General features: G+C 50.6%; 1 protein-coding gene and 1 non-coding gene across 3 annotated transcripts in view; one reads left to right on the forward strand and one right to left on the reverse strand.

Annotated features, from left to right (window-relative positions):
- The window catches only part of GALNT6 (polypeptide N-acetylgalactosaminyltransferase 6), a 34174-nt gene that overhangs the window by 2343 nt on the left and 6809 nt on the right, over positions 1-25022 (reverse strand). For both annotated transcript variants that reach the window (XM_059935918.1, XM_059935919.1), the window contains 10 exons: positions 24773-25014; positions 19722-20314; positions 17683-17855; positions 9297-9446; positions 8026-8260; positions 4672-4789; positions 3093-3293; positions 2430-2561; positions 1725-1826; positions 341-493 (listed from right to left, as the gene is read on the reverse strand). In XM_059935918.1, coding sequence (XP_059791901.1) covers positions 341-493; positions 1725-1826; positions 2430-2561; positions 3093-3293; positions 4672-4789; positions 8026-8260; positions 9297-9446; positions 17683-17855; positions 19722-20212 — 1755 coding nt within the window. In that variant the 5' untranslated portion in view covers positions 20213-20314; positions 24773-25014. The remainder of the gene's footprint in view (positions 1-340; positions 494-1724; positions 1827-2429; positions 2562-3092; positions 3294-4671; positions 4790-8025; positions 8261-9296; positions 9447-17682; positions 17856-19721; positions 20315-24772; positions 25015-25022) is intronic.
- LOC132373871 (U6 spliceosomal RNA) lies at positions 20911-21017 on the forward strand. Its single transcript, XR_009505527.1, has one exon. It is a non-coding gene; the product is annotated as a U6 spliceosomal RNA (small nuclear RNA).

Here is a 25022-nt window from a genome sequence, read left to right on the forward strand (position 1 = left end):
ATAGCCTTGTGCCCGGCACACAGAGGCCAGGCAGGAACCACAAGTGACTCTTCAACTTCACCTACTTGTGTTCAGCCTAAAAATACGTGAGCTATGACAGAGCTGGTCCTGGATCATAACCCCGACCCCATCTTTATATCAAGCAGAACCAGCCATCACCAAACCTTACTTAAGCCCTGAGGACCCTGCCTGTGACCAAGCCCACATTCTCCATACTTTCTATTGTACATTGTCCGGATCCACCCCGTAGTATCTCAGGCAGAAGAAGATGCAGAAGGAAGGGAGGGGGCAGTTGTGGTCTCAGGTTCTTGATTCTGAGCTTTCTGGGCAGCTGACTCACCTGGATGAATTCCCATTCCTCATCCTCGGGCACTTGGCTATTCTTGCCAGTGAAGTGGCAGCCCCTAAGGCCCAGAGTGCCAGCACTGGCATATAGACACAGCTGCTTTGCAATGTTGTGGCGAAGGTCCCTCTGGGTTGTGTATTCAAAGTACTAGAACACAAGATAAGAGGAGGTCCTGAGGGGCAGGCAGAGAGTTTGCCCACCACCTTCCAAAGCCAACTGCCTTGAGATGCCAACCACAGATGGCCTCCTGGGGAGGAAAGTGAGTAGTTGCTAAGACTTCAGTAATTCACGTGCCACCGCATCTGGGTGATACTGGAATGATAGATAATAGTTACTAAATATTTTTTCTTTAGTTAAAAACTTAACTTAGGGACTTCCCTGGCGGTCCAGTGGTCAGGACTCCACGCTCCCACTGCAGGGGGCACGGGTTCTATCCCTGGTCGGGGAACTAAGATCCTGCACGCTGTAAGCCATGACCAAAAAAAAAAAAGGGTTAAAAAAAAAATTAGCCTCATTTAAGGCATTACTGGTGAAATCATGTGCTAGTTCTTTTTTTGCTAATAGATTACTATTGAAAAAATGTCCATCAGTGTACAACCTAAAGTCACCGTGCAGGCCAAGTGGTACAGGAAATTGCTCCAGAATGACTTTGTCTTCATTCGCACATCCTGTTGGCATCCTGTTCGGCGGCCCATGCCACTCTTTTCCTTGTTTCAGCTCTGTTTCAAGTGCCTCTTACTTACCAAATGCTGGGCATTCAGGGTAGATTGAGGGGCTGGGTCCAGGGAGGTTATTAGTTATTCCTCAGGAAAGAGCTGGGCATTGTAGGGCATGGGGGAAATTCCCAGGATGCCAGGTAGCTGTGAGATGTCAGTAGGTGGTTGTTTTGGGGTCACTGATGGGTGCTGGGATCATAGTGGTAGCTTCTGGGCAGGGAAGGCATTGAAGATAGAAGTTGAGTGTAGCTGAGGCAAAGTGCTCAGAAACTTTCCACAGTCACCCTAAAACATCACTCAGCAACTGGTACCCTCCAGGAAGCCTCCTCTGATGAACAATCTTCCCCTCCCGGGGTGGGGGGTGTGGGAAAAAAAAATCCCCGAACCACAAAACAATCCTCCCCCCCAGCCCCTCTCTAGCAGCCAGCACTGCTGCCCACTCCTCTCTGAATGCCCCTGATCCACACTTAAGACCTTGTCTGTCGGTATCATGCATTTCCCCTCAGACTGGGAGCTGTCTGAGGGCAGGGCTGGTATCTTCCCCTCTCTCTGGGTCTCCCCTACCCTAGTCCTCAGGAAAGGACGATTCTGAGTGGAGGAAGGGGGCCTGTGAAGAGAGAAGATGCCCCAGAGACAGGCTTGCCTCGGGCTGGGCTCTGTACCTGGTTGCCGCCAAGGCCATGGCAGGTGTACATGATGAGGGGCTTTCCTCCATTGTTATTCTCTCCCACATCCAGGCAATGATCCATGCCGAGGTTCTTGAGCTGCAGAATGTTGAGCAGAGAGGGGAACCAGGGGAGCACAGTTAGGAATTTTTTGGTTTGTGGTGTGGGATCCATCTGGAATAAAATTTGCACGGCTGGATTTCTCCTCTGTGACTTTCCTCCTCTGCTCATTAAGGCAGACGCCTGAAGTGAACAGTAAAGTGAGGTGCAGAGCCCAGGGGCTGGGCAAGGTCAGGGTGGGCAACCTGCCAGGTCCCTGGGAGAAGCCCTCAGCATATGGGAATGTCCTTAAGAGCAGTGGTTCTCAAAGTGTGATCCCCAGACCATCACCTGGAGGCTTGTTAGAAATGCACATTTTCAGGCCCCAACCCCGTCCTACTGAATCAACAGCCTGTGTCTTAACAGACCTTCCTGGTGATTCTGATGCATGTGAGTATTTGAGAACCACTGCTTAGGGGTTGTTTCCTCCTTAGAAGGTTTTTAGCTCTAGAAGCCCAGGGTGGCCTCTTGGGCCTCCTCCTGGATAAGGGAGCGTGGAGAGTAAAAATCAGTTGTTTGTCATCCAGCTGCGGGGTAAGTGGTCCTGAACTTCTCCCGGGGGTTCTGTGATGATGGGTAGGCACGTTGGTTCTCAAGACTCACAGCTCCATAGAAGGTGGGCTTCAGGTCAGGAACAAACATCTCTGGGTAAATGTTGTGCAGGAACCAGGAAAAGTTACGACAGTTTAGTCGTTCCCTCAGCTGCAGTCGTTCCGAAATGTCACCGAAGGATTTCTGTCAACCAAGCCAGCCCCCTAAGGGTCAGTTCCACCAGCCTTGACCTTCTTGTCTGGGTGGAAGTAGCCCAGAGTTCCTGGGACTACTTTCTCCCAGAGTGGGTCTCCTGTTCATCCCTGCTCAGGACCAGTTGGGCCCCACATCTAATCCCAACCCCCCTGCCTTGGCTTTGGGACCCGCACCCATAGCACCACCCCCATCTCCTGTGAACGCCCAGTTTTCTCCCAGTCTTCAATTCCCAGTTTCTCAGAGTAAAGCCATTCTTCCCGTAAGAGGTTCTTCCTCCAAATCTTTTCTCCCTCCCCTCCTAAAAGATACTGGGGCTCTCCAGGCAGGGACTACAAAGCCTCCTCTCCTCATTCTCTAGCCTCCAAAACAGAGCCTGGGCTCTAGCTCCCAAGGTCTGAGGGGTAAAGGCACCAGGTGGTGGAGATGGGTGGGTCTCTGTCATCAGTAAGCTCTTGACCAGGGGCTGGGATTCTGCCCTTCTATTCATCTAAACACCTCCTGAGCACCCTCCCCTCTCACCTCTCGGGCCATCTTTGCTGCCTGCAGATTCCTCCTGTAGAAAATCTCCTTGTAGCTATCCATCCAGACCTCAGCCAGGCGCACTTGGTTGCGAGCAATGACACTGATGCCCTTGGGGAAGGTGTGAGGGCTCTTGGTACGGAACACGTGGCCGACCACAGAGCAGGGGATGATCTCCAGCTGGCCCCCGCACTGCCACACCTGCCGTAAGAGGATATGGCATGGGGTTTTCAGGGGCTGGGTGGGAAAACCTCCCCCCAAGCAGCTCTGTTCCATTCCCAGGGTGCCAGACCCCAGGTCCACAGACTCAGGGAAATGCTGCGCTCTCTCCCTGGAAAAAAAAGACACTGACCAGGCTTCTTCCCAGACCATAACTACACAATCTCTGGCTCTATGATGTTGGTTCACTCTGATTAAAGCAAACAGAAATTTGCAGGGTCCTGAGGGTTACCAGGGCCCACTTTGGAGAAAAGACAGTTGGTGAATTTTATGTCCATCTACCTACTGTGAGCTCTGGCCACCTGGTTTTTTGACCTGGAAATGTGATTTTATCAGCTCACACAGGTGTTACTGGAAACTCAAGCTCCTCCAAATCGAGATCAACTTGTGACCTAATCAAAGCATCAATTCATTAATTAATAGCCACCATCAGGTGGCTTGTGGTGATCACCTGGACCTTTAGCACACTAGCTTCCTTGCAGAGAGACTGAACAAAGGTCAGAGGCTCACGGACGAGCCTAGGGTCAGAACCATGGGAGTTATGGTGACTGAGCTGGTGACCCTCCTCTGTCAGAGGGCTGGTTTACGACATCCCTTCCACCTGTGTCTTCTCCTTTTTTTAGGTTTCAGATTGGGAGGTATGTTGTCATTCATTTTAGTACAGCAGCAACAGAAATACATAATCATAGCCATAGGAACAGCAGGTATCAGTGATGTGCTTGTATGTGCCAAGCACTGTGAGAGGTGACTTCATAAACAAGCTCATTTACTTGTTACTCTCCACTGGATGGGGATCTGTGTAGATTTCATGAAGAGGCAAGCCTTTCTTCTAACCTAATCCTGATTTTCCTTATTCCTGGAATCCCTCAGAGTTCTGGGGCCCACCAGAATTTGGCCATCATCTTCTCCTATGGTTATGAAGAGCTTGCTGAACACAGGGGAGGGAAACTCCTAAGGCTACCAAGGCATGAGGTCTCTGACCTGGAAAGCGGAGCCTGATTTTTCCAGAAAAAGGATAGTGACTGCTTACTGACCTGTTCCACCTTCACCCTAACCCTTTTCCAACAGACATCATGAAAGATGTCACCAGTCCCCAGATGTCTGGTCCCTATTACCTCTATTATCCCTTCCCTCTGAGGAGTTCTGCCCAGTAATTTGTTCTCAGTTGTCCAATCTGACTCCCAAGGCCCTACTGCCATGGACAGGGAGGGGGCAGAGGCAAGGTGGAGCCATGACGGGAAACAGCCACCCTTCCAAGTTCAGCTGAAGAATTGATATCCCTGCCACTGCCTAAGAGACAGGTTCTCAGGCCGTCCCCTGGGACGTTGTGGTTCCCCCACGAAGCCCTCTTCACTCTCACCCGGAAGGACATTTCCACGTTCTCCCCTCCCCAGATCTCCATCTGATTATCATAGGTACCGATGTGCTCAAAGTAGGACTTGGAGATGGAGAAGAGGCCACCAGCAAACGTCGGGGATCTGGAGAGACAGAGGGAGAAGCATGTGCATCTTCTGGGGGGAAGAGGGGCCAGAACCTGGCGTGGAAAGCTGTGAACTCACCGATGACCCCTCCTAAACTCCCTCCCTCCTCCTTTCCTCTCACCTGGGATATGCAGCCCCTCTTCCACTAACTTATGCACTTAGCAAATGCTTATTGAGCTTTTATTGTGTTCTCTTCACCTTCTAAGATCAGGTTGAGGAGAGATGTAATTATCATTACTCTCTTCTAAAAGGCATTCATTCATTCATTCAACCAAGGATGTGTTACACACGGGCTACCAGGACCTGTGCTACGTGTTAGTTGTACAGAGTAAAGAAAGACAGATCTTGTCCTCTGAGAGCTCAGTGTAGTAGCTGAGGGAAAAGCCACAATCGTTTGCTTTTTGGCAGCAAAGTTCCTAAAGCATAGTAGATACTCGGTTATCAGAAGCTATGTGAAGTTGTTTTTGGACATAGGTGCTCCCAGAAACAGAGTAGGAAGCGAGGTGAAATTAAGCTCAACTTGGACTACAGGGAGCATTTGGAGGCTACAACAAGATTCTGGCTTTCAGACAAAGGCAGGGAGGCACAGACCCATGTTTAGATAAATTGACAAAAACATCTAGAACTTAGATACCACGCTGCTCATGAGAGGGGCTGGGCTAAGGGTTGAAGGCGGGGCTGGGAGACAGGGCAGGAGTGCACCCAGATCATTAGCTGTTGGCCTTTGTGCCACGCCAGGCTGGCTTGGACGGGGCTTTGCTGCCCTCAGCGGGTGGCTCCACGTGGCACAACCAAGCAGAAACCTTCTCTGTCAGCCCAGAAACGGTCAAGGTGCTTCACACACAGCAGGGGCTCAATCAGTGTTCACTGGACTGACTGGTCAAGGCGACAACCCAGGACCCTGGTCTTACCCTATGGCTGTTCTCGTCGCCCTGAAGTTGGCTCCTGCAGCCACTTTCTGGAAGGAATTTCGGTTGGGGAACCCTCAAGCTCAGGCAAGCTTTCTGTCACTGGTTGTGGCCTCTACCAGGGGTTCTAAGCCAGCCCAAGTAAGGCCAGGAAAGCCTCAGAGAGTCCTGGGATTCTAGATGAGCATTTTGGAACTAACCTGCTGCTTCCTTTTTTTAAAAATAATTTTATATTTATTTATTTGTTTTTGGCTGCATTGGGTCTTCGTTGCTGTGTGCAGGCTTTCTCTAGTTGTGACGAGCGGGGGCTACTCTTCGTTGCAGTGCGCAGGCTTCTCATTGCGGTGGCTTCTCTTGTTTCGGAGCATGGGCTCTAGGTGCACGGGCTTCAGTAGTTGTGGCACATGGGCTCAGCAGTTGTGGCTCGAGGGCTCTAGAGCACAGGCTCAGTAGTCATGGCGCACAGGCTTAGTTGCTCCGTGGCATGTGGGATCTTCCCGGATCAGGGATAGAACCCGTGTCCCCTGCATTGGCAGGTGGATTCTTAACCACTGCACCACTGGGGAAGTCCCTAACCTGCTACTTCTTCAGGGTTTCCCCGACCTGGGTCTGTCTCTTGGCTTTGAGAGGTCCCTCTGACCAAGAAGCCACTGACAAATTATCTCTGAGGATAAACTCTACATGGGGAACTTTGCTGCAGACCCACAACCAACAGGCAACCTCTGGAAACACTCTGCATTTCCTGGCCTGCTTCCTAGGGTCCCCTGGGTCCTCACCTCTCCTCTTGGCCTCCCGTTGACTTTGGGAGTGGAGGAAGGGAGGGTGCTGCCTGCAGGCCTCCTGGTGGGTACTATGCAAAGTGCCTCAGGCAAGCCCTGCACGCCACCAGGGCATTTGGACCAGGGAGCAAATTAATTCCTCAAACACTGGAGCTTTGTCTTCCAGTTGTATGGTCCTCGGACAACGGAGCGGGGGACGTCAGTGATGGGTGGGGGCCAGGTGCCCTTTCCCTGACTGTGCCACTGTGTGCCTGGCCCCAGCTTGGGGGAAGGGGGTTTTGTTGCTGTACATCTCAAACAAAAGACATCTATGAATCAAGCAGAGGGTCTATAGGGAGTTCTAATTTCTTTTCTCTCCCCTGCCTTCTCCTTTCCCCTCTGCCCCCTTCTGCTGCTTCTTCTTCTCCTTCTAAAGGACACAGAGCAGCTGGCTGTTCAGAATCCATGGGATTCCTTCCTGTGGCCCACCCGAGCCCTCTCTACTGAGGCTCTGGGCAGCACTTCTTAGGATTTGGGCACGTGCATGGGGAGAAAGCCTTCCCTTTTATCTCTGCTCACCGTATCCCCAAACTCTGCTTCCCTCCATCCCTGGTATATATATTTGGTTGACCCTTCAGTTTCCTGGCCAGTATAGGAAAGCAATGGCACAGAAAATCCAGAAGTAAAGGGTACTCTAAAAGTCACTCCCCAACTCGGTTTAGCTGAGACGTCTGTGGTCTCTAACAACACCAACAGGCAATCTGGAGAGGGAGGGGCAGGGTGGGTGTGTGAGGGGAAGGCAAACCCAGCTGGGCATCAAACAATGGATAAACTTTCCAGCATCTGCCCTCTAGCTCAGGGGTTGGCAGACTGTGGCCTGTGGGCCAAAGCTGGCCTGGCTTTCTAAGGTTCTGGCAAAGAATGGTTTTTACATTTTGAAAGGATTATTTTTTGTAGCTGGCAAAACCTAAAATATCTGCTATCTAGCCCTTTTCCTGAAAAAGTTCAGGGCAACTGCAACACACTGTAAACTGCAGGACATTTGTCTATGTTCCTTTAATATGTTCTCAGTCTTTTCAAAGACGGTGACCTGGGTGCACACACCACCCCCTCTCATTATAATGGCTATTTTACAATGGCCTCTCCCCTCCATCTCTCTGAAAGCAGCAGTCACACCCTTCTACATGTAGGGAGGAATAAATGAGATCAGGTGTGGAAAGCCCTTAGCCCAGGGCCTGGCACACAGAAGGTGGTGAGTGAGAGCCAGCTGCTATGGTGAGAGGTAGGACAGAGCCATGTTGGGGGCACGGGCTTGGGGCCAGATTGGCGGGATGGGCACCCTTGTTCCACCACTTTCTAGTGTATAGTCTGAGGCCAACTGTTCATCACCAGGAGCCTCAGTGTTCTCACCTGCAAACCAGGCTAATCACAGTACCTACCTCATAGGGGATGACGATTAAATATGTCAAGTGCTTCACAGAGCACCTCATAAATGCTGACCTGAGATGGCCCAGGTCCCTGGGACCACGGAGACCAGGATGTGGGCCCACCAGGCTACAGTACTTACTTGATGGGGTAGGTCTCATCCTTGCGCCTCTGCTTCTCATGTAAAGGTATGGTCTCCCAGCCGAAGGTCAAGCTCCAGTCAAAGTTGCCACGACTCTGGACTCGGCCCCTCTGGACGGGCTTGGAGAACTCAAAAGTGTTCAGGTCAATAGTGACAATGTTTGGGCTCACCACCACCGTCTCGTCCTCGGCAATGCGAGCCAGGAGGGGCTCCAGCCAGCCATGGAAGCACTCACCTGCAGGTCGGCACCAGGAGACATCAGTCAGGGTCCTGCCCACAGCTGAGCCTGTGCCCCCCGCCAGTGGGGAGCCCCAGGAGGACAAGCGCCCACTCCCTAGCTGTAGACAGGGAAACACGTGCAAGCTCCACGGCCACAGAGAGTGGACAGAGATCTCCCAGGACCCTCCTACACCTGCCCTCTCCCCCCAAAAAAGGTGGAGGTGGCTTTGGAGAGGAGAATGGAGGTCTCAGGGGAGTAACATGGTGGACCCAAAGGCACAGGGAAGGCCCTGGAGGGGTGTCTTCAGGGTCTGTAGCCTATCCACTCAGTCGGCCCTCCCCACCCAAGTGTGGGTTTCACAGGCGGGTGTCCCCTCTCCCAGGGATCTCTGCACCTCATGCTTCAGCTCCAGTTGTAGAATAACCATCCCTTTCGGATTTTCAATGAACTGCACGTATGACTTGATTTAGCCTTCATTTTGTTGGTGAGTGAGGTTGGCCTCCTCACTCCACTTGATAGAAGAGAAAACTGAGGCCTGGTTAGTGGCGGGGCCAGGATGCAAATCTAGGGCTTCTGACTCCAAGGCTATAGCTTCTCAGAATATGTATCACTGCTTTTAGGGAACATTTCTTTCCCTGACAATGGTGGGGAAGTGTTTTGTTTTGGGGCAAGAAGCAGGCTTTCCTGGCCCCATGTGGCCCTGCAGGAAAGTGCCACGCCAACCAGTGCCCAGTGGCGACAGGAGGCCTCTCCGGGGGGCTGAGCTCAGAATGAGGTTCAGATGGTGGGGGGGAGGGAGGAACGGCTGGGGCTCCAGAACACACTCCCAGCAACTGTGGTGTCACCAGTTGTTTTAGGGCTGTGTGTGCCTCCGGGTAACCATCCTCGGCACTGGGGTGAGAAAGGGGTAGAAGAAGCTAGGGGCGTCCCAAGCCTGCTTCGATCCTGGGACAGCAGAGCTGGAAGGTGCTCTGCTGATGCCATGGTCCCAGCTCTTCTTTCTGCCAGGGAGGGAAGGGGGACAGAGCCAGGCCGGCCCTCTTTTACTCACAGTGGGCATCCAGGAAGGTGAGCACCTCCGCCTGGGCCACGCTGGCTCCCAGCAGCCGGGCGGTGATCAGCCCCTTCCGCTCCTCCTGCCGCACCACCTTCACCACCTGCAGCCGCTTCACGTACCGCTCCAGCGGCTCCTTCAAGTACTCTGGAAGGGACAGGGTCATTGTCGCCAGCTCACCACTTTGTTGCAAACCTAATCCCCCATGTGCACCAAGTCTGGGTGCTCTCAGGCCTCCAGCAGGCCTGCATTTTAACCCTCTTGCCCTCACTGCGCTGAGCAACTCCATAGAAGCCCAAGGTGGGGGGGGGGGGTGGTAGAAGGAGAAGGTCCCATGTGTGGTCCTACTGCCCGTGGCCACCTTGCCAGGACATTCCACCGGCTCTGTTGGGCCCTTCCTGTGTCTGCTTACCGGGGCGCCTTCTCTGATGTCTGACACAGGACCTCAGAGTTGTGTTTCTTTGGTCTCAAATCAAGTATCAACTTCTGACAAAGGCTCTCAGATGCCCCTCTTGGTCTCCGCACCCTCTCAGCCCCCCATCTTTTCAGAGCTGGGACTTGGGCCTCCCCTCCTTTCCACACCTGGGGTTTGTGGCAGTCATTTCTCCCTGTCTGAGTCCCTGTCTCCCAGGCTCTTCAGAGTAAGTCTGACAGGTAGAGCGGACACAAGTGTTGATTTCTGGCTTCTGGGGCAGCAGCAAGAAGTCTTACTCTAATCCTCTTTTTTTAAAAATAAATTTATTTAGTTAGTTATTTTTGGCTGCGTTGGGTCTTTGTTGCTACGCACAGGCTTTCTCTAGTTGCGGCGAGCGGGGGCTGCTCTTCATTGCGGTGCGCGGGCTTCTCATTGCGGTGGGTTCTCTTGTTGCGGAGCATGGGTTCTAGGTGCGCGGGCTTCAGTAGTTGTGGCACGTGGGCTCAGTAGTTGTGGCGCACGGGCTTAGTTGCTCCGCGGCACGTGGGATCTTCCCAGACCAGGGCTCGAACCCATGTACCCTGCATTGGCAGGCAGATTCTTAACCACTGTGCCACCAGGGAAGTCCCTACTCTAATCCTCTTTATTACCTCCTCTGCACATGGAATTCTTTAGGAAGATGAAAAGATGCTGAACGGCTTTTTAATTAAATTTAAAAACCATGTACCCAGCACCTCCATGAGCCAGGCACAGTGGTGAGCCCGGCCACCCAGGGAACGGGTGGGTGACGGCAGGGTAGGTGATGAGTGACCTGCCAGAGGTGGTGCAGGGCTGGGGGAGTCTCCAGGAGGGGCAACCATCCTGAATTGGAGGGGGTGGGGAAAGTGCTTTGAAGGGAGGAGAGGTATCTGCTGAGATCTCCAGCCCCTTCTGAGAGGGGGCTCACTTCATGACTCTGTTATTTAGTCGGAAATCCTCAGAGCATTAAATATAGCCCTATTCTGAAGCAATCCACCTTGGAACATAGTCCAAATCTCAGTGATGTTTCAGTAACTGCTGTTTTGGTTTATCTGTGCCACTGTTCTGTTCCCCACTGTGCAGAATGGAGTTGCCTATGGTTTCAGAAGTGGCGGCGCGGGGCAGGTGTGACGGCTGACTGTGTCCTTTCTCTTGAGGGCTGTGGGATCGGCCCAGAGCTTAGGCCTCGCTCTCAACGCAGTGTCACACAAACTGGGGTCCAAAGTCAGTTTTGTGAGGGCGCGATTGATCTCTCGCTCTACTCGTTTTGTTTTTCTTTTTGGCCACACCGCGTAGAATGCGGGATCTTAGTTCCCCCACCAGGGATCGAACCCGGGCCCCCTGCAGTGGAAACTCGGACTCTTAAGCACGGGACCGCCAGGGAAGTCACTCTCCCTCTACTTTGACACACTCACAAACACACACACCCACACACACACACACACAGAGTGCCCAAATACTTGAGCACTACTATGTGCCACTCATGGAACTAGGTGCTTCCATGTTGACTTTCCTATTTAATCTTCTCTGTGAAGATTAAGGCGCTATGAAATAGGGAGTATTGTCCCCAATGTTTATAAGTCAAAATTAGCCTCATTTGGCAGCTTCAGCCCAGCACTCACTTAGCAAACACCTGTGAACACGCTGCCAGGTGCCAGCCGCTATCCTGGGCAGGGAGGGCCGGGGTCTGGGTCCTGCCTTCACGGAGCTCCTAGGCCCATCCTCCAAGTCCAGCCCCGAGTGCTGGCTCTAACAGGGAGGTGGGAGGATCCCTGTGCGGGAGTCTTACCTTCTCGGCGCGGCTGACGGCGGACGTTTCCCCTGAGAACATAACTGTGCTTACAGGAAGTTCATGGTGGTGGAGATAACCCAGGGACAAAACATCATAGGAAGTGGGTTTTGTGGTAAGAGCTCACCAAGCATTGAGCTGTGAACGTCAGGGCAGCCTGAGCTCTACAGAGCCCTTCTCCCACGCTTTCCCTCCAATCTCGGGTGTCTAGGCGGGACCTGGGAATTCTGAGCGTGAGCCTCAGGCCCTCTGATGGGGGTGAGATAGCTCTCCTAAGTCATGCCCCTCCCTGGACCCAATGGACATAAACCCAAGAGCTGAGTACAGCAGAGCCGAGTGTGGAAAGACGGACGGGCCCAACCATTCTCCCTTATGTCCCTCAGACGAGAGCCTCCTCATTTAGGTTCAACACCACACCACCCCAGCCCGGCTTCATTCCTCACGACTGGAGTCTATGAGACTCCTGTGACCTCCCCTCACACATGCCTTACTCAGTCCCATGTTTGAAATACCATCTATATGCAGATGCTCCTGGGCCTTTTTTCCTGGCCTTGCCATCTTCACTTGGATGTCTAACAAAACCACAAACCTAACACGCCTGAAATGGAGCCCCAGATTTCTTCCCTACCTGCCCTCCCAGCCTCCCCCCATGTAAATACATGGTACCGGCATCCCTCCAGCTGCTCTAAACTAGGAATCGTGCTGAATTCTCCCCCTTCCACAAACAGTCCTTCAGCAAATATGGCCAGTTCTCTCTCTCCATCCCCACCGTCACTGCAGCAATCATGTCTTAACTGGTCTCCCGGCCTCTACTCGACACTCCTCTTCCCAATCTACTTGTGACACAGCAGCCACGGTGAGTTCTCTCTTAAAACTATAAATCACATCATGTCACTACGGTGGTTTAAAATTGCACTTAAAAAACGAATCCAGGGGACTTCCCTGGTGGCGCAGTGGTTAAGAATCCGCCTGCCAATGCAGGAGACACGGGTTTGAGCCCTGGTCTGGGAAGATCCCACATGTCGCAGAGCAACTAAGCCTGTGTGCCACAACTACTGAGCCTGCGCGCTAGAGCCCGCGAGCCACAACTACTGAGCCCATGTGCCACAACTACTGAAGCCCGCATGCCTGTGCTCCGCAACAAGAGAAGCCACTGCAATGAGAAGCCAGCGAACCGCAACAAAGAGTAGCCCCAGCTCAACGCAACTAGAGAAAGCCCATGCACAGCAACGAAGACCCAATGCAGCCAAAAAATAAATAAATAAATAAATTTATTAAAAAAAAAAAAAAACGAACCCAAACAGTATGATGGTTCCTCAAAAAATTAAACAAAGAACTACCATATGATCCAGTAATTCCACTTCTGGGTATACAGCCAAAATAATTGAAAGCAGGGACTCAAAAAAATATTTGTACAGCCATGTTGATAGCAGCATTATTCACAATAGTCAAAAATGTGGAAACGATCCAAATGTCCATGGGTGGATGAATGAATAAACAAATGTGATCTACACAAACAATGGCATACTCAGCCTTAAAAAGGAAGCAAATTCTGACATGTGACAACATGGATGAACCTTGAAGACATTATGCTAAGCGAAATAAGCCAGACACAAGAGGTCACATACTGTAGTGATACCACCTACACAAGGTACCTCCAGTAGTAAAATTCATAGACAGAAAGTGGAATGGGGGTTGCCAGGGGTTGGGGGGCTAGGGAATGGGGAGTTACTGTTTAATGGGCATAGAGTTTCAATCTGGGAAGATGAAAGAGTTCCGGTGATGGTTTCACAACAATGAGAATGTATTTAATGCCACTGAATGGTACACTTAAAACCGGTTAGGATGGTAAATTTTATGTAGATTTTACCACACACATTCAAAAATCCAAACACTATTGCTTAAAAAGGTCTTGTGATTCAGTTCTGCTCACCTTTGTAAACTCACTTTGTACCAGTGCTGTTTCTGCTTCCTTGCTCGCTTCTCTGCAGCTATCCTGGTCTTATTTCTGCCCCATTAACACACTAAGCCTCAGGGCCTTTGCACTGGCTGTTCCCTTTGTGGGGAGCACTCAGAGTAGCCTTTCTTGGCTACTCTGACTAAAAAAGCTGCCTAATTACTGAGTAGCCCATCACCTGCATTCTTATTTCTCTTCTAATTTAATTTCTTCATAGCACTTATTATCTGCAATTATTTATTTTCTGTCTTTCCCATTAAAAAAGTAAGCCTCTAAAAAGACAGACACCTTGTTCTACTGTTCACTGTTATACCCCTGGAGCCTGCCCAGGGTCTGGTGCTCAGTAGGTAAGTGATAAACACTTATTAAGCACATCAGTGAACTGCCTTTATTTATGCTTCTCTTGTGGACTCTCCCCCTCTTCTTTGGCTGCTGAAAAATCTAGAAAAGAAAAACAAAACAGAAAGCCTTTCCTGTAGGGAGGACTTCCTCTCTTAACTTTCCCTCTCTCGTTTTATGCTGTTTTCATTTCATGCCCATCTATACTCTATCCAGCCTCAAATCGAACTGCAATGGGGAAATTTTTCTTGATCAATCCTTTTGCAAGGAGAAGAGGAGAAAGGAACGAGTGTAACACCCTTTGGGCGTATTCTACAATCCTCCTGCCCAGATGGAACATTTAGACACTGGGCTATATTTTCGAACCCAAATCAAGACTCATTATCGGCCTCTTTCCATCTCCAAGCGTGAGGATTAAACTGGCAGGTGAAACTGACAGGAGGGAATAGCAGAATTTCTTTATGGGGAAGAAAATATTGAATGGAAACTTTCCTAGAAAATCCAGGACATAGAGTTACTACAGAGACATCTTCCTATATTATAAAACAAGGACAGAGGTAAGAGATAGCAGTAATGAAGCAACTTTACCTGTTAGAATAGACACTGGAAGTTGTAATTCAACTAGAATTGGAGGCTTTGAATAATTCCTGACTTGCATTACTGGTGTCTCTTGGGAGTTGAGGGGGCCACGAGAGGAACTGCCACTCACTTCAGTTCTGACCAGCCAGGGGAGACGGCAGTGGGCGAAATCGTGGGCTAATCCAAAGTGCTCCCAGTGTCTCCTCCCCTGCGTTTCTCACAGTGTGTTTCCTGACTTTAGGGCTGCCCCTCCTCTCCTTTGGGCTAATCCAAAGTGCGCAGGAGGGAGGCGTAGGTTCTCCTACTCAGCCTCCCTGCCAAGGGCAGGGCAGGGCTTTGGACAAGGGGTTGCCCTGTTTGGGGCATGGTAGACTGTCAGGCTTGGGGGGGCCAGTTTTTAGGAGCTTGTGGAATGTGCCAGACCAAGAGTGGACCTCGGCTGCTGACCTGGCCACGCAGGAGGGAAGTCTGTGCCTGGGGACGGACTGTGAAGTGGGAAAGAAAAAGTTCCCCAGCCTGGCACAGGGCCCCTTTCTGATACCTGCCCCCCAGTATCAAACGCCCGTACACTTGTGGTCAAACCGTGCTGCCGGGCACCTGGATAGGACGACAGAGAGCAAAGACATCGAATTTCAGCAGACACAGCCATTGTTTGTGTGTGTGTATAATGAGAGCCGGGTGATCTGATCAAACGGTCAAAGGTGTGGGAAATTTTATCCCACCGTGGACTGCAGAGATTTCTGACCATGGATCTGAGGGTATTTTTCTTTCTTTGCTGAACTGAACATTGCTGAAAGTATCTCTAGAGTCCAAAAGCCCTCAAGGTAGGGTGGTTTATCCTGGGGTCCACAAATTCCCTGGAATTACATGCACAAATGTGGGTGTGTGCACACTTGTGGCAGTTGTACACTGTTCTAGAGAGAGGGGCATAGCTTTTAACAGAGTGTCTAAGGAGGCCAGGACGCAGGAAATTAAGAATGGCTGGTTTCGGTTTTTCAGGCAGGTGATTCCGAGATGCTGGAGTTGGCTGTATGAGAGAGTCCAGGGCAACAAGGGAGAGGCCACCAGAAGGAACGGGAACAGGTCTGGTGGCCCGAGAGGGACTGGCTCTTTGCCAAGCCCACCCTACTAGGCACAGGCCACTCTGCCCTTTCAAAGCTGTCCGTGGCAGCCTGGCACTATGTCACTGGCTGGCCTGGTCAGAGGAACTGCCCAACTATGCCTTAGGGATGTACACAATTCTGAGTGACAAGTTGAAACTGTTTAGAACTTCTACCACATGGGATTCAAGGGAAGAAGCTTCTGAGGGATGGGCCGCTCAGGGTTGTGGGGAGAAGGGTAATGAGAGAGCCCAGTTTGAGAGGAAGGGCAGCTGATACATTGGTTCCCACTCCTTACAACCATTCTACTGCTACTGAGATTCCCCGGAGGCCATTCTCAAGCCCCAACCCTCTCACCAAACTCTGCCCCCCCCTTTCCAGAAGCTAATCTCTCTGCTCCTTATCCACCAGACCCTTTCACTGCATCGCTGATACTTGTCTGCTTTTGCTTTGTAAGTGCTGCTAGGTGTCTGTCCTTCCCGGGGAAATGGGAGCTCCCTGAAGAAATGGACTCAACAGTGCCCATACTCAGCTCCTCCTTCCACTGCCCTCCCCGGCCCTAATCCTCTTACCCAGAGGGCAGGAGGGGGCTGGGGGACAGGAGGGGGCGTCAGCAGCTCCACTGGAGGGGCCGCACAGTTCCTGCCCTCAATACGGGAGCGTGGGCACAGGAAGCCAACCCGGGAGAGCCCCAGCCCCCATGTGCCACCTGGGAGGAGGGCTCAGCTCCTGGAGGACCCCAGTCTACCGAGGCATGGGTCCTGCAGTCCCTTTCCTAGTTCTGGCCCCGGCATCCCATGCTCAAGTGATTTATGAACTTCCCCCCTGGACTCGGGGTCCTCTTCCTCTCTTCCTGACCATTACCCTCCCCAAAGCTGCCATCCTTCTGAGATAAGGTCACTCTCCAGCTTAAGCACCTTCAATGATACGTCGTTTTATTTTCCCCCCCAAATAAATACTTTTAGCATGGCATGGATTTCATTCAACATCATTTCTCACAGCACAGACACACTGATGTCTCTAGGGCTCTGCTGATGCTGTTCTCTCTTCTGGGACTGCCCTTCAACACCTCTTCTCTCCCTAAACACTCGGGCTTTCAGGCACCGCTCTAATCCGGCCTCCATGGGGGACCGCCCCAACCATGCCACACAGAAATAACACCTCCCATAGCGCCTTGCTCCCATACAAAGAATAAAATGAAAGTAATGCACACGGAGCTCTTACTCAAGACTAAGTGCTCTGCAGCGCATGAATGATCTCATTTACCACCTATCTCTGAGCCCTCGGCCACCACTGTCTTCATTTTTAGAAGAGGGGACTGAGGCTCAGAGAGGCTAAGTGTCTTGCCCAAGGTCACAGAGCTAGGAAGAGTCAGAGCTGGGACTTGAGTTCCTGGGTGTCAGACTCTCAAGTCCACGCACTTTCACGTCCGTTGGGGTGTGTTGCAGGCCACACCATTGTGGTTGGTGTTGTTAGCAGTCATCTGACTACGAGGGCTGTCAGCCTACTCAGGGCAAGATCTGTCTCATTTGTTATTTGTCTTCTCTTTTGGCCACGTGGCACGTGGGATCTTAGTTCCCTGACCAGGGATCGAACCTGCGCCCCCTGCATTGGAGGCGTGGAGTCTTAACCACTGGACCGCCAGGGAAGTCTCTCATTTGTCATTTGTCATACTATTCCCTATGCCTAAGTCAGTGCCAGGCACAAAGTACTCTGTAGATGTTTCTGGAATTGCTTTGAATGGTGGAAGTTTGGCGAGCAACCTCACTTGTCTATTACGAACTATAGCAAAGGGCTTCTGAGGTGGAATCTTCAAGAGCAAAGGAATGGTCCGGCAGGTAGGAAACAGAGGGAAGGTTGTCCCCACCCTCTGCCCTGCCCTGACCTCTCCCGGCATTTCTAACTTGGGGTTGGGCTTGGCAGCTCTAAGGGAGTCCTTGAAGCCAGAACTGCTAAGCTTTTGGAGCTTTGGGGGTAAAAATGTGAATGAAGCTTGGGCTCTAGAAATGTGGTCTACCTGCTCCCTGGCCCCCACCTGCCTTCTTCCTGCTCCTAGCCTCTATGATGAACTGTGATGCCAGACAACAGGCCATGAGGCAGTGCCTGTTCCCTCAGGAGCACCTGCCCTCTTTCACAGAATACCGGGGAGACCCCAGGCCTCTCCTTGGGGGGCCCCCTAGCCTCACCTTCCGTGCTGGCATCATCCACCAGAATGATCTCCTTCAGCAGGATGGCTGGGGTGGTGTGCAGGACACTGTACACCGTCCGCAGCAGCGTGGACCAGGCCTCGTTGTGGAACACAATGATGACGCTGGTGGCAGGCAGTGGGGGGCAGCGCCGGAACTTCTGGTCGACACATCTGCAAGGATGAACGTGTAGATACAGCTCTCCAGGTCCCTGGGAGTTCCAGGGGTAGGGAGGGCTCGGTCCACAGATTCCTATAACCATCCTTTGCTCCTTGGATCCCCCAGCCTCCATTCCCCATTGGAGCTGGGAATAGCTGCTCCCTGTTTCCAGCTTCCCCGCTATTTGCCACCTACTCTGAGCCTCTGCACAGGTCCTAACCAACCCACTCCAAGACCTGTCTCCCCCAGAGCTGGCTCGGTGCCCCAGCGGTGATGCCGAGGGCATCCCCCTCACTTCTCTCATCTGCTCTAGGAGTTCCCAGGGCTGACTCTCTCTTTCTCAGTGATATGTGTGCTGCATAAAGTGTAATCCAATCCAGAGGTCCCAGAGGGGAAGTAATAAAAGGCAACTCTGACATCTGAGAAAAGTGACTACAGTCTCCATACTCAATGAGAGGAAAAAGCTTTTCTCTTTACAATGTACAGTTTTTCTCTGATCCATTTCCTCATGAATTCCCTGGAATCTGATACTATTATCACAAACAATTTCCTGTGACCTTTTCTCTATCCTCATCCACTCCAGCCACTCTGTGGCACTGGCGTGTCACACTGCCACCCTCTCTGACACGCCATCTCGGCTGGGGGCAGGAATGTGTGAATGCTGGATCTCAAGGAGTCATGTGGCCTAATGCCCTTTTCTTTTTTTAATCATTATAGTTTTTTAAAAAAAATATTTATTCATTTATTTTGTTGCAACAGGTCTTAGTTGTGGCTTGTGGGCTCCTTAGTTGTGGCATGTGAACTCTTAATTGCAGCATGCATGCGGGATATAGTTCCCTGACCAGGGATCAAACCCAGGCCCTCTGCATTGGGAGCGTGGAGTCTTAACCACTGCGCCACCAGGGAAGTCCCCTGATGCCCTTTCTTAACCCCCTCTGCTGATCAGAGAGATTTCTCAGGGGCCTTCCAGAGGAGACTCTCAGAGTTCCTCCACTGGCTGCCCTCACACCCACCGCCCTTCCCTGCTAGGAGCCCTGATAACTTGGGGTGGTTCCATGTTCTAGGCCTCCAATACTTGGTCCTAGTCTGAGGAACCCCAGGTTCAAAGTCCTAAAGAATCACGAACTTGAGGACGGGAACGGCCATGTGAGAAAAGGCTAAAAAGGGTATTACTCTTGAGTTGGGAATGACAAAGTCTACAGGAGAAAGACACAAAATCTTTAACATGAGGACAGTATGAACACAGACTGAAGTGGCTACGGCTCAAAGATGTAAGAACTGGTTCATGGCCCGGGATTGAAAGTACAAACAGCTTCAAATAAAGATTGGAATGAATTCTTGGCCCTGTGAGTCTTCACTGAAAGAAACCAGGAGGTGTGGGGATAATCTTGACCACCAGGGCTGCTGTTGGGAAATGCCCTTTGCCAAGAGCTCAGCAGCGGAGTCCTGCAGTCTCTGGGGCAGGCCTCAGCATGGGACAAGGCCACCGAATATGTGGCCTGCAGTCAGGCCTTCCCAGTCACCCCTAGGCCAGGTCTGGTCCCAGCCCGGACAGAGTTCCTTTTCCTGTATCCTGTCACCTTCACAATCGTGTTTCACTCTCACAGGTCTCCCTGAGCCTCTGGCCTGACCATAATATGAACCCCACACAAAATCTTTGACATGAGGATACAAAATCTTTTTGTATCAAAAGATACAAAATCTTTTGTGCCCTGGGATAAGGGCAATTGATTAGGAAAAGTGAGGCCTTAGAGGAAATCCTTGCCCATACTCTAAAATCCCTGTCAGCCCTTTACCTGGCACTCAGCCCGTGGCCATGGCCATACCAGCCACGCCTTTGGCAGAGCCCTGGCCTCACCCCAGGACACGGCGCCACTTACTCAGGCGGTCGAGTGTCCGGCCCCAGGGCCCTCTGCAGGGAGATGCGGTCACTGGCAAAGGCATTGAAGCAGTGCTTCTTATAGCCCTCTTTCTTTTCCTGGGTCTCCTGGGGCGTCCACTGTTTCTTCTGAAATGCTTTCCCATCTGCCCCCGGGCCATTGGGGTCCTGTGGTGGCCGTTCCCAGAAGGGCTTCAGCTCAGCTGGGGCATAGAACTCGGGGAGGCAGGTCCGGTTTGTGGAGGCCAGTGTCTGCTGGGGCTCCGGAGCCCTGATCTGGAACCTGGGCATTGAATCCCTAAGGTTGTGCATGGCCCCCAGCATGAGGTCCAGGACATGATCCTTCTGGCTCACCAAGGACTTCAGCCATGGTTTCTCTGTGGCCTGCTCCCTGCCGCTGACATCCCTCTGCAGGATGAAGAGGAAGAGCACGAAGGCGCTGCCCGCCATGGCCAGGCGCACGGCCATGTGGCGTCTGCGGAGTAGCCTCATCCTCGGGAACCAATGGGAACCCCGGCTGGGTCAGCTCCAAGCGCTGGCCCGGCCCTGGAAATAGCCTGATGGGTCGTGGTGGCCACACCCTGGGGCCTCGGCCTGAGAAGCGGGGGATGAGAGAGAGAAATGAGCCAAGGCAGTGGTGGGGAGGGAGTCGGGGGATTCGGGGTTCGCGTCCAGGCTCTGCTGCTGAATGGTGACATCACCTTAGCCCAGTCACGTCACTTTCCTGCACCTAAATTTCCTCCATCCAGAAAATGAGGAAAATGGACTCTGTTTCTTTTCTGCCCTAAGATTCTGACATTCATGGATCTAGAATAATTGGAACACTGAAACTCTACATGAAGAGATTTAATCAACTTAACCACTTTGAGAAACAATTTGGCATTCTCTAGAAAAATTTAAAACGTACATACCCTATGACCCCACAATTCCTCTCCTGGTTTTATATCCCAGATAAACTCTGGCGCACATATGCCAGGAGGCATGCACAAGAACGTTTCTAGCAGCACTGACTAAAAAGGCAAAAATCAGAAACAATCCAAATGTCTGTCAGCGTTATAATGAGTAAATAGCGTGAAATATCCACAGCACAGAGGACTGCACAGCAGTGACAAAGAATGAACCACTTCTACAAGCCACAACTTGGATGCAATGTTGAGTGAAAAAAATCACGTTGCAGAAAGATACATCCAGTGCTCGCTTCTGCAGCACATATACTAAAATTGGAATGATACAGAGAAGATTAGCATGGCCCCTGTGCAAGGATGACACGCAAATTTGTGAAACGTTCCATATTTTTTGCAGCACTATTTACAATAGCCAGGACGTGGAAGCAACCTAAGTGTCCATCGACAGATGAATGGATAAAGAAGATGTGGCACATTTATACAATGGAATATTACTCGGCCATAAAAAGAAACGAAATTGAGTTATTTGTAGTGAGGTGGATGGACCTAGAGTCTGTCATACAGAGTGAAGCAAGTCAGAAAGAGAAAAACAAATACCGTATGCTAACACATATATATGGAATCTAAACAAACAAATAAAAAAGGTTCTGAAGAACCTAAGGGCAAGACGGGAATAAAGACGCAGACGTAGAGAATGGACTTGAGGACACGGGGAGGGGGAAGGGTAAGCTGGGATGAAGTGAGAGAGTGGCACTGACATATATACATTACCAAATGTAAAATAGATAGCTAGTGGGAAGCAGCCGCATAGCACAGGGAGATCAGCTCGGTGCTTTGTGACCACCTAGAGGGGTGGGATAGGGAGGATGGGAGGGGGACGCAAGAGGGAAGGGATATGGGGATATATGTATATGTACAGCTGATTCACTTTGTCACACAGCAGAAACTAACACACCATTGTAAAGCAATTATACTCCAATAAAGATGTTGGAAAAAAAAAGATACATCCAGTATGATTCCATTTATAAAAAATTTAAAAACACATAAAACTAAGCAACACATGTTTTATGAATACAAAAATGAATATGTGTGGGACTTCCCTGGTGGTCCAGTGGTTAGGACTCCGCGATTTCACTGCCATGGGCCTGGGTTCAATTCCTAGTCGGGGAACCAAGATTCCTGCAAGCCGAGAGGAGTGGCCAAAAAAAAAAAAAAAAAAAAAGAATATATGGTAGAGCTACATATAAAGAAAACTAAAGAAACAGTGAAACCAAAGTTTCTGAAGAGGAAAGATATGGGAATAAAGGCATACAGGGGACTTCTTCAAAGTGAAGTGATTTTTTTTTAAAGTGGATGGTGGCGGGACTTCCCTGGTGATCCAGTGGGTAAGACTCTTCGCTCCCAATGTAGGGGGCCCAGGTTCGATCGCTGGTCAGGGAACTAGATCCTGCATACATGCTGCAGCTAAGAAGTCTGCATCCGTAACTAAAGATCCCTCATGCCGCAACTAAACAAGTTCCTGCATGCTGCGACTAAAAAAGATCCCGAGTGCCGCAACTAAGACCCTGAGCAGCCTAAATAAATATTAAAAAAAATAGTGGATGGTGGTTGCTGGTGGCACTGCTCTTCTTTGTACCCTACACATATTTTATAAATATTCTTCTGTATCTGCTCATATTTAATAAAAACAATATTTTTTAAAATCTAAGACTCTAATGATAGCACCTTCTGGCAGGAACATGGTCCCAGCATCTACCCCCATGTACGTGGTCCCAGACCTCAGAGGAGGAGTGATTGTAAAACTTTCTGTACACAGCTCTGCAAGTATAAGGCTCAGGGGTTAAGGACTAGACATTGGTGGCAACAAACCTGGGCACAAATTCTGGATCTGCCGCTTCTAATAATAACAGCACCTACTTCCTAGGGTTGTTTATTGTAAGCACTAAGTTCAATGAAATAATTCATGGAAAAAGCTTAGCAGTCTCTGCACCCAGTAAGTGCTCTAAAAGTGTTAGTTTTTATCAGTAGCAGCTGTGTGACCCTTGGGTATATGATTTAATCTAAGCCTCAACTTCCTCATCTATAAAGTGGGGGTAACTAATACCTAACCCACAGGGTGGTGGGAAGGATTAAATCAGAAATAATGTATGTAAAATACTCGGCAGAGTGTCTGGCACAGACTCAGCCTTCAATTAGTTCTATTATTATCATTAATAAATCCCTTCTCAGTTTCCCAGGAATTATCCTTAAACACCTGGTCCTTGGCCAGAGCCACACTCCTTACTCTGTCGTACTTAAAAGTAACTCCAGCTGAGCTGCGCTGTTATTTAAACACACAAGCTGCTGCCTATGGAGAAGCCTGGTGTTCGGAGTCACTTGGATCCACCTGGGGCACACGTGGCTGTCATGATATCAAGGGGGAACAGGGGTCACTTTGGGTGGGGGGGAGACAGGTCGTTTTCCTTTAAAACATGAGATGCAGCAGCAGAAGCAGCAGCAAAAATCAAATCAAATCAAATCTCTTTGAGTGTCTATTTTATATTAGGTGTTGTCTGGGAGACAGAAGAGATTTGTTCATTGTGCCAGTATTGACTGAGTTCCTGCTTCATGCCAGGTTCTCTGTCAGATGGAGGAGATACAGAGATGAGCAAGCCCAGTCTTCCGTACAGTCAACTGGGGGAGTCAAATTTTAAACAGAGATCGCCCAGTGAGAAGACAGCATGAGAGAGGCACCCTCGGGGGTTGAAGGAGAGAGGATGAAGTCAAGTCAGCCAGTGGGGGAGGGTGGTGTTTGTGAAGTCCCTTGGGGGAGAAGCTTGGGCTGAACACTAACCCACAAGTAGGAGTTGGCCAGTGAGGTGAGCACATTTCAGGCAGAGGGAACAGCACATAGAAAGCCCTAGAGGCAGGAGACAGCATGGCCCATCAGAGAATTCCAAGTAGTCTGGTTTGGTGGGAGTATGAAGCCTGATGGGAGTAGCAAATGATGAGTCTGGAGAAGTGGCTGAAACCAAGTCATCATGGCAAGGAGTTTGCCCTTGACCTGAGGTATGGGGAGCAGTAAAGGATTAGTGGGAGCCCAGCATTACAGGAAGAGTCGTATGACAGCTGGTGGAACGTGTCCAGGAGATGGACCTGACTGGCAGCTGGATGGCCAGTTAAGAGGAGCTTGGGGGTCTGACCCAAGATAGCAGCAGTACGGATGAGGAGGGAAGATATGGTGTTAGGAAAACTCCCTTGGGTGATGGGGTGGGACAATTCATCCCAGCTGGGACACAGATGGACACAGAGAGGTGTGAGACCATCCCTCTCCCCATGGGATTTTAAAATCTAGTTAGAGAACAAGAACCGGTAGCACCGGGTTCAGGTAGCACCCGTCCAGGGAGGGAACAGGAGTAGGAAAAAGATCTTTCACTGAATACCCTTTTGCACTTTGAACCCTGACTACATTACCTATTCAAAAATCAATAAAATTAGAACTGAAGAATAGCACAGAGAAGTTGACAATGGTAGAGTTCCCTGTGGGCTTGAAGAAGGCTTCAAGGGGGAAATGGAGATTCAGTGTAGAGGCGATGTCCTGCCCCAGGGGTTGCTGGGCCGGCACAAAGGGTTCTGCCCGACACTGACACCTCATCAGTCCTGCAGCTGCCTCAGCTAAGCGAAGACTGAGGGCCGCAGAATGGGGAAGTGCTCGCCATGACAGTGTCGAACCATCCTGCAGGCTGCATCTTCCCTGATACTTTGTCTACCTTCCACTCCAGCAAGAAAGAGGGAGCACAGTTACAAACAAAGGCGTGGTACAGGCATATCTCGGAGATATTGTGGGTTCAGTTTCAGACCACTGCGAGAAAGTGAGTCACACAATTTTTTGATTTCCCAGTGCATATAAAAGTTATGTTTATACCATACTGTAGTCTATTAAGTGTGCAATAGCATTACGTCAAAGAAAAAGGAAAAAATCTTAATTAAAAAATAACGCTGTTGGGAAAATGGCAGGGACAGACTTGCTCAACACAGGGTTGCCACAAACCTTCAACGTGCAAAAAAACCCCGCAGTATCTGTGAAGCAAAATAAAGCAAAGCACAATAAAACGAGGTATGCCTGGAAAGCTGAGTTACCAGCTGTTGCCAAGTGCTTAAGACTCACCTCTTCCAGGAAGGCCTCCCTGACTGACCCACACAGAATCACCCAGGTCACTCCAACTCCCTCATCCTGGCATTGCCTTGTAGTCCCTTGCAGTGTGGTTTCCCTTTGTTCCTTTTTTTCCCTCCTGGAGAGAGACTTGGGGTTAAATTGAGCGCTTCCCAGGCATCTGCTCTCTCGATCCAACCTGGCTGTCTAAGGCTTTCTCTCTGGTGTCTGCAGTTCCTCAAGGTACTAACCACATCCTGAAATG

Source organism: Balaenoptera ricei, chromosome 10 (assembly GCF_028023285.1).
Source record: "Balaenoptera ricei isolate mBalRic1 chromosome 10, mBalRic1.hap2, whole genome shotgun sequence".
Taxonomy (NCBI): domain Eukaryota; kingdom Metazoa; phylum Chordata; class Mammalia; order Artiodactyla; family Balaenopteridae; genus Balaenoptera; species Balaenoptera ricei.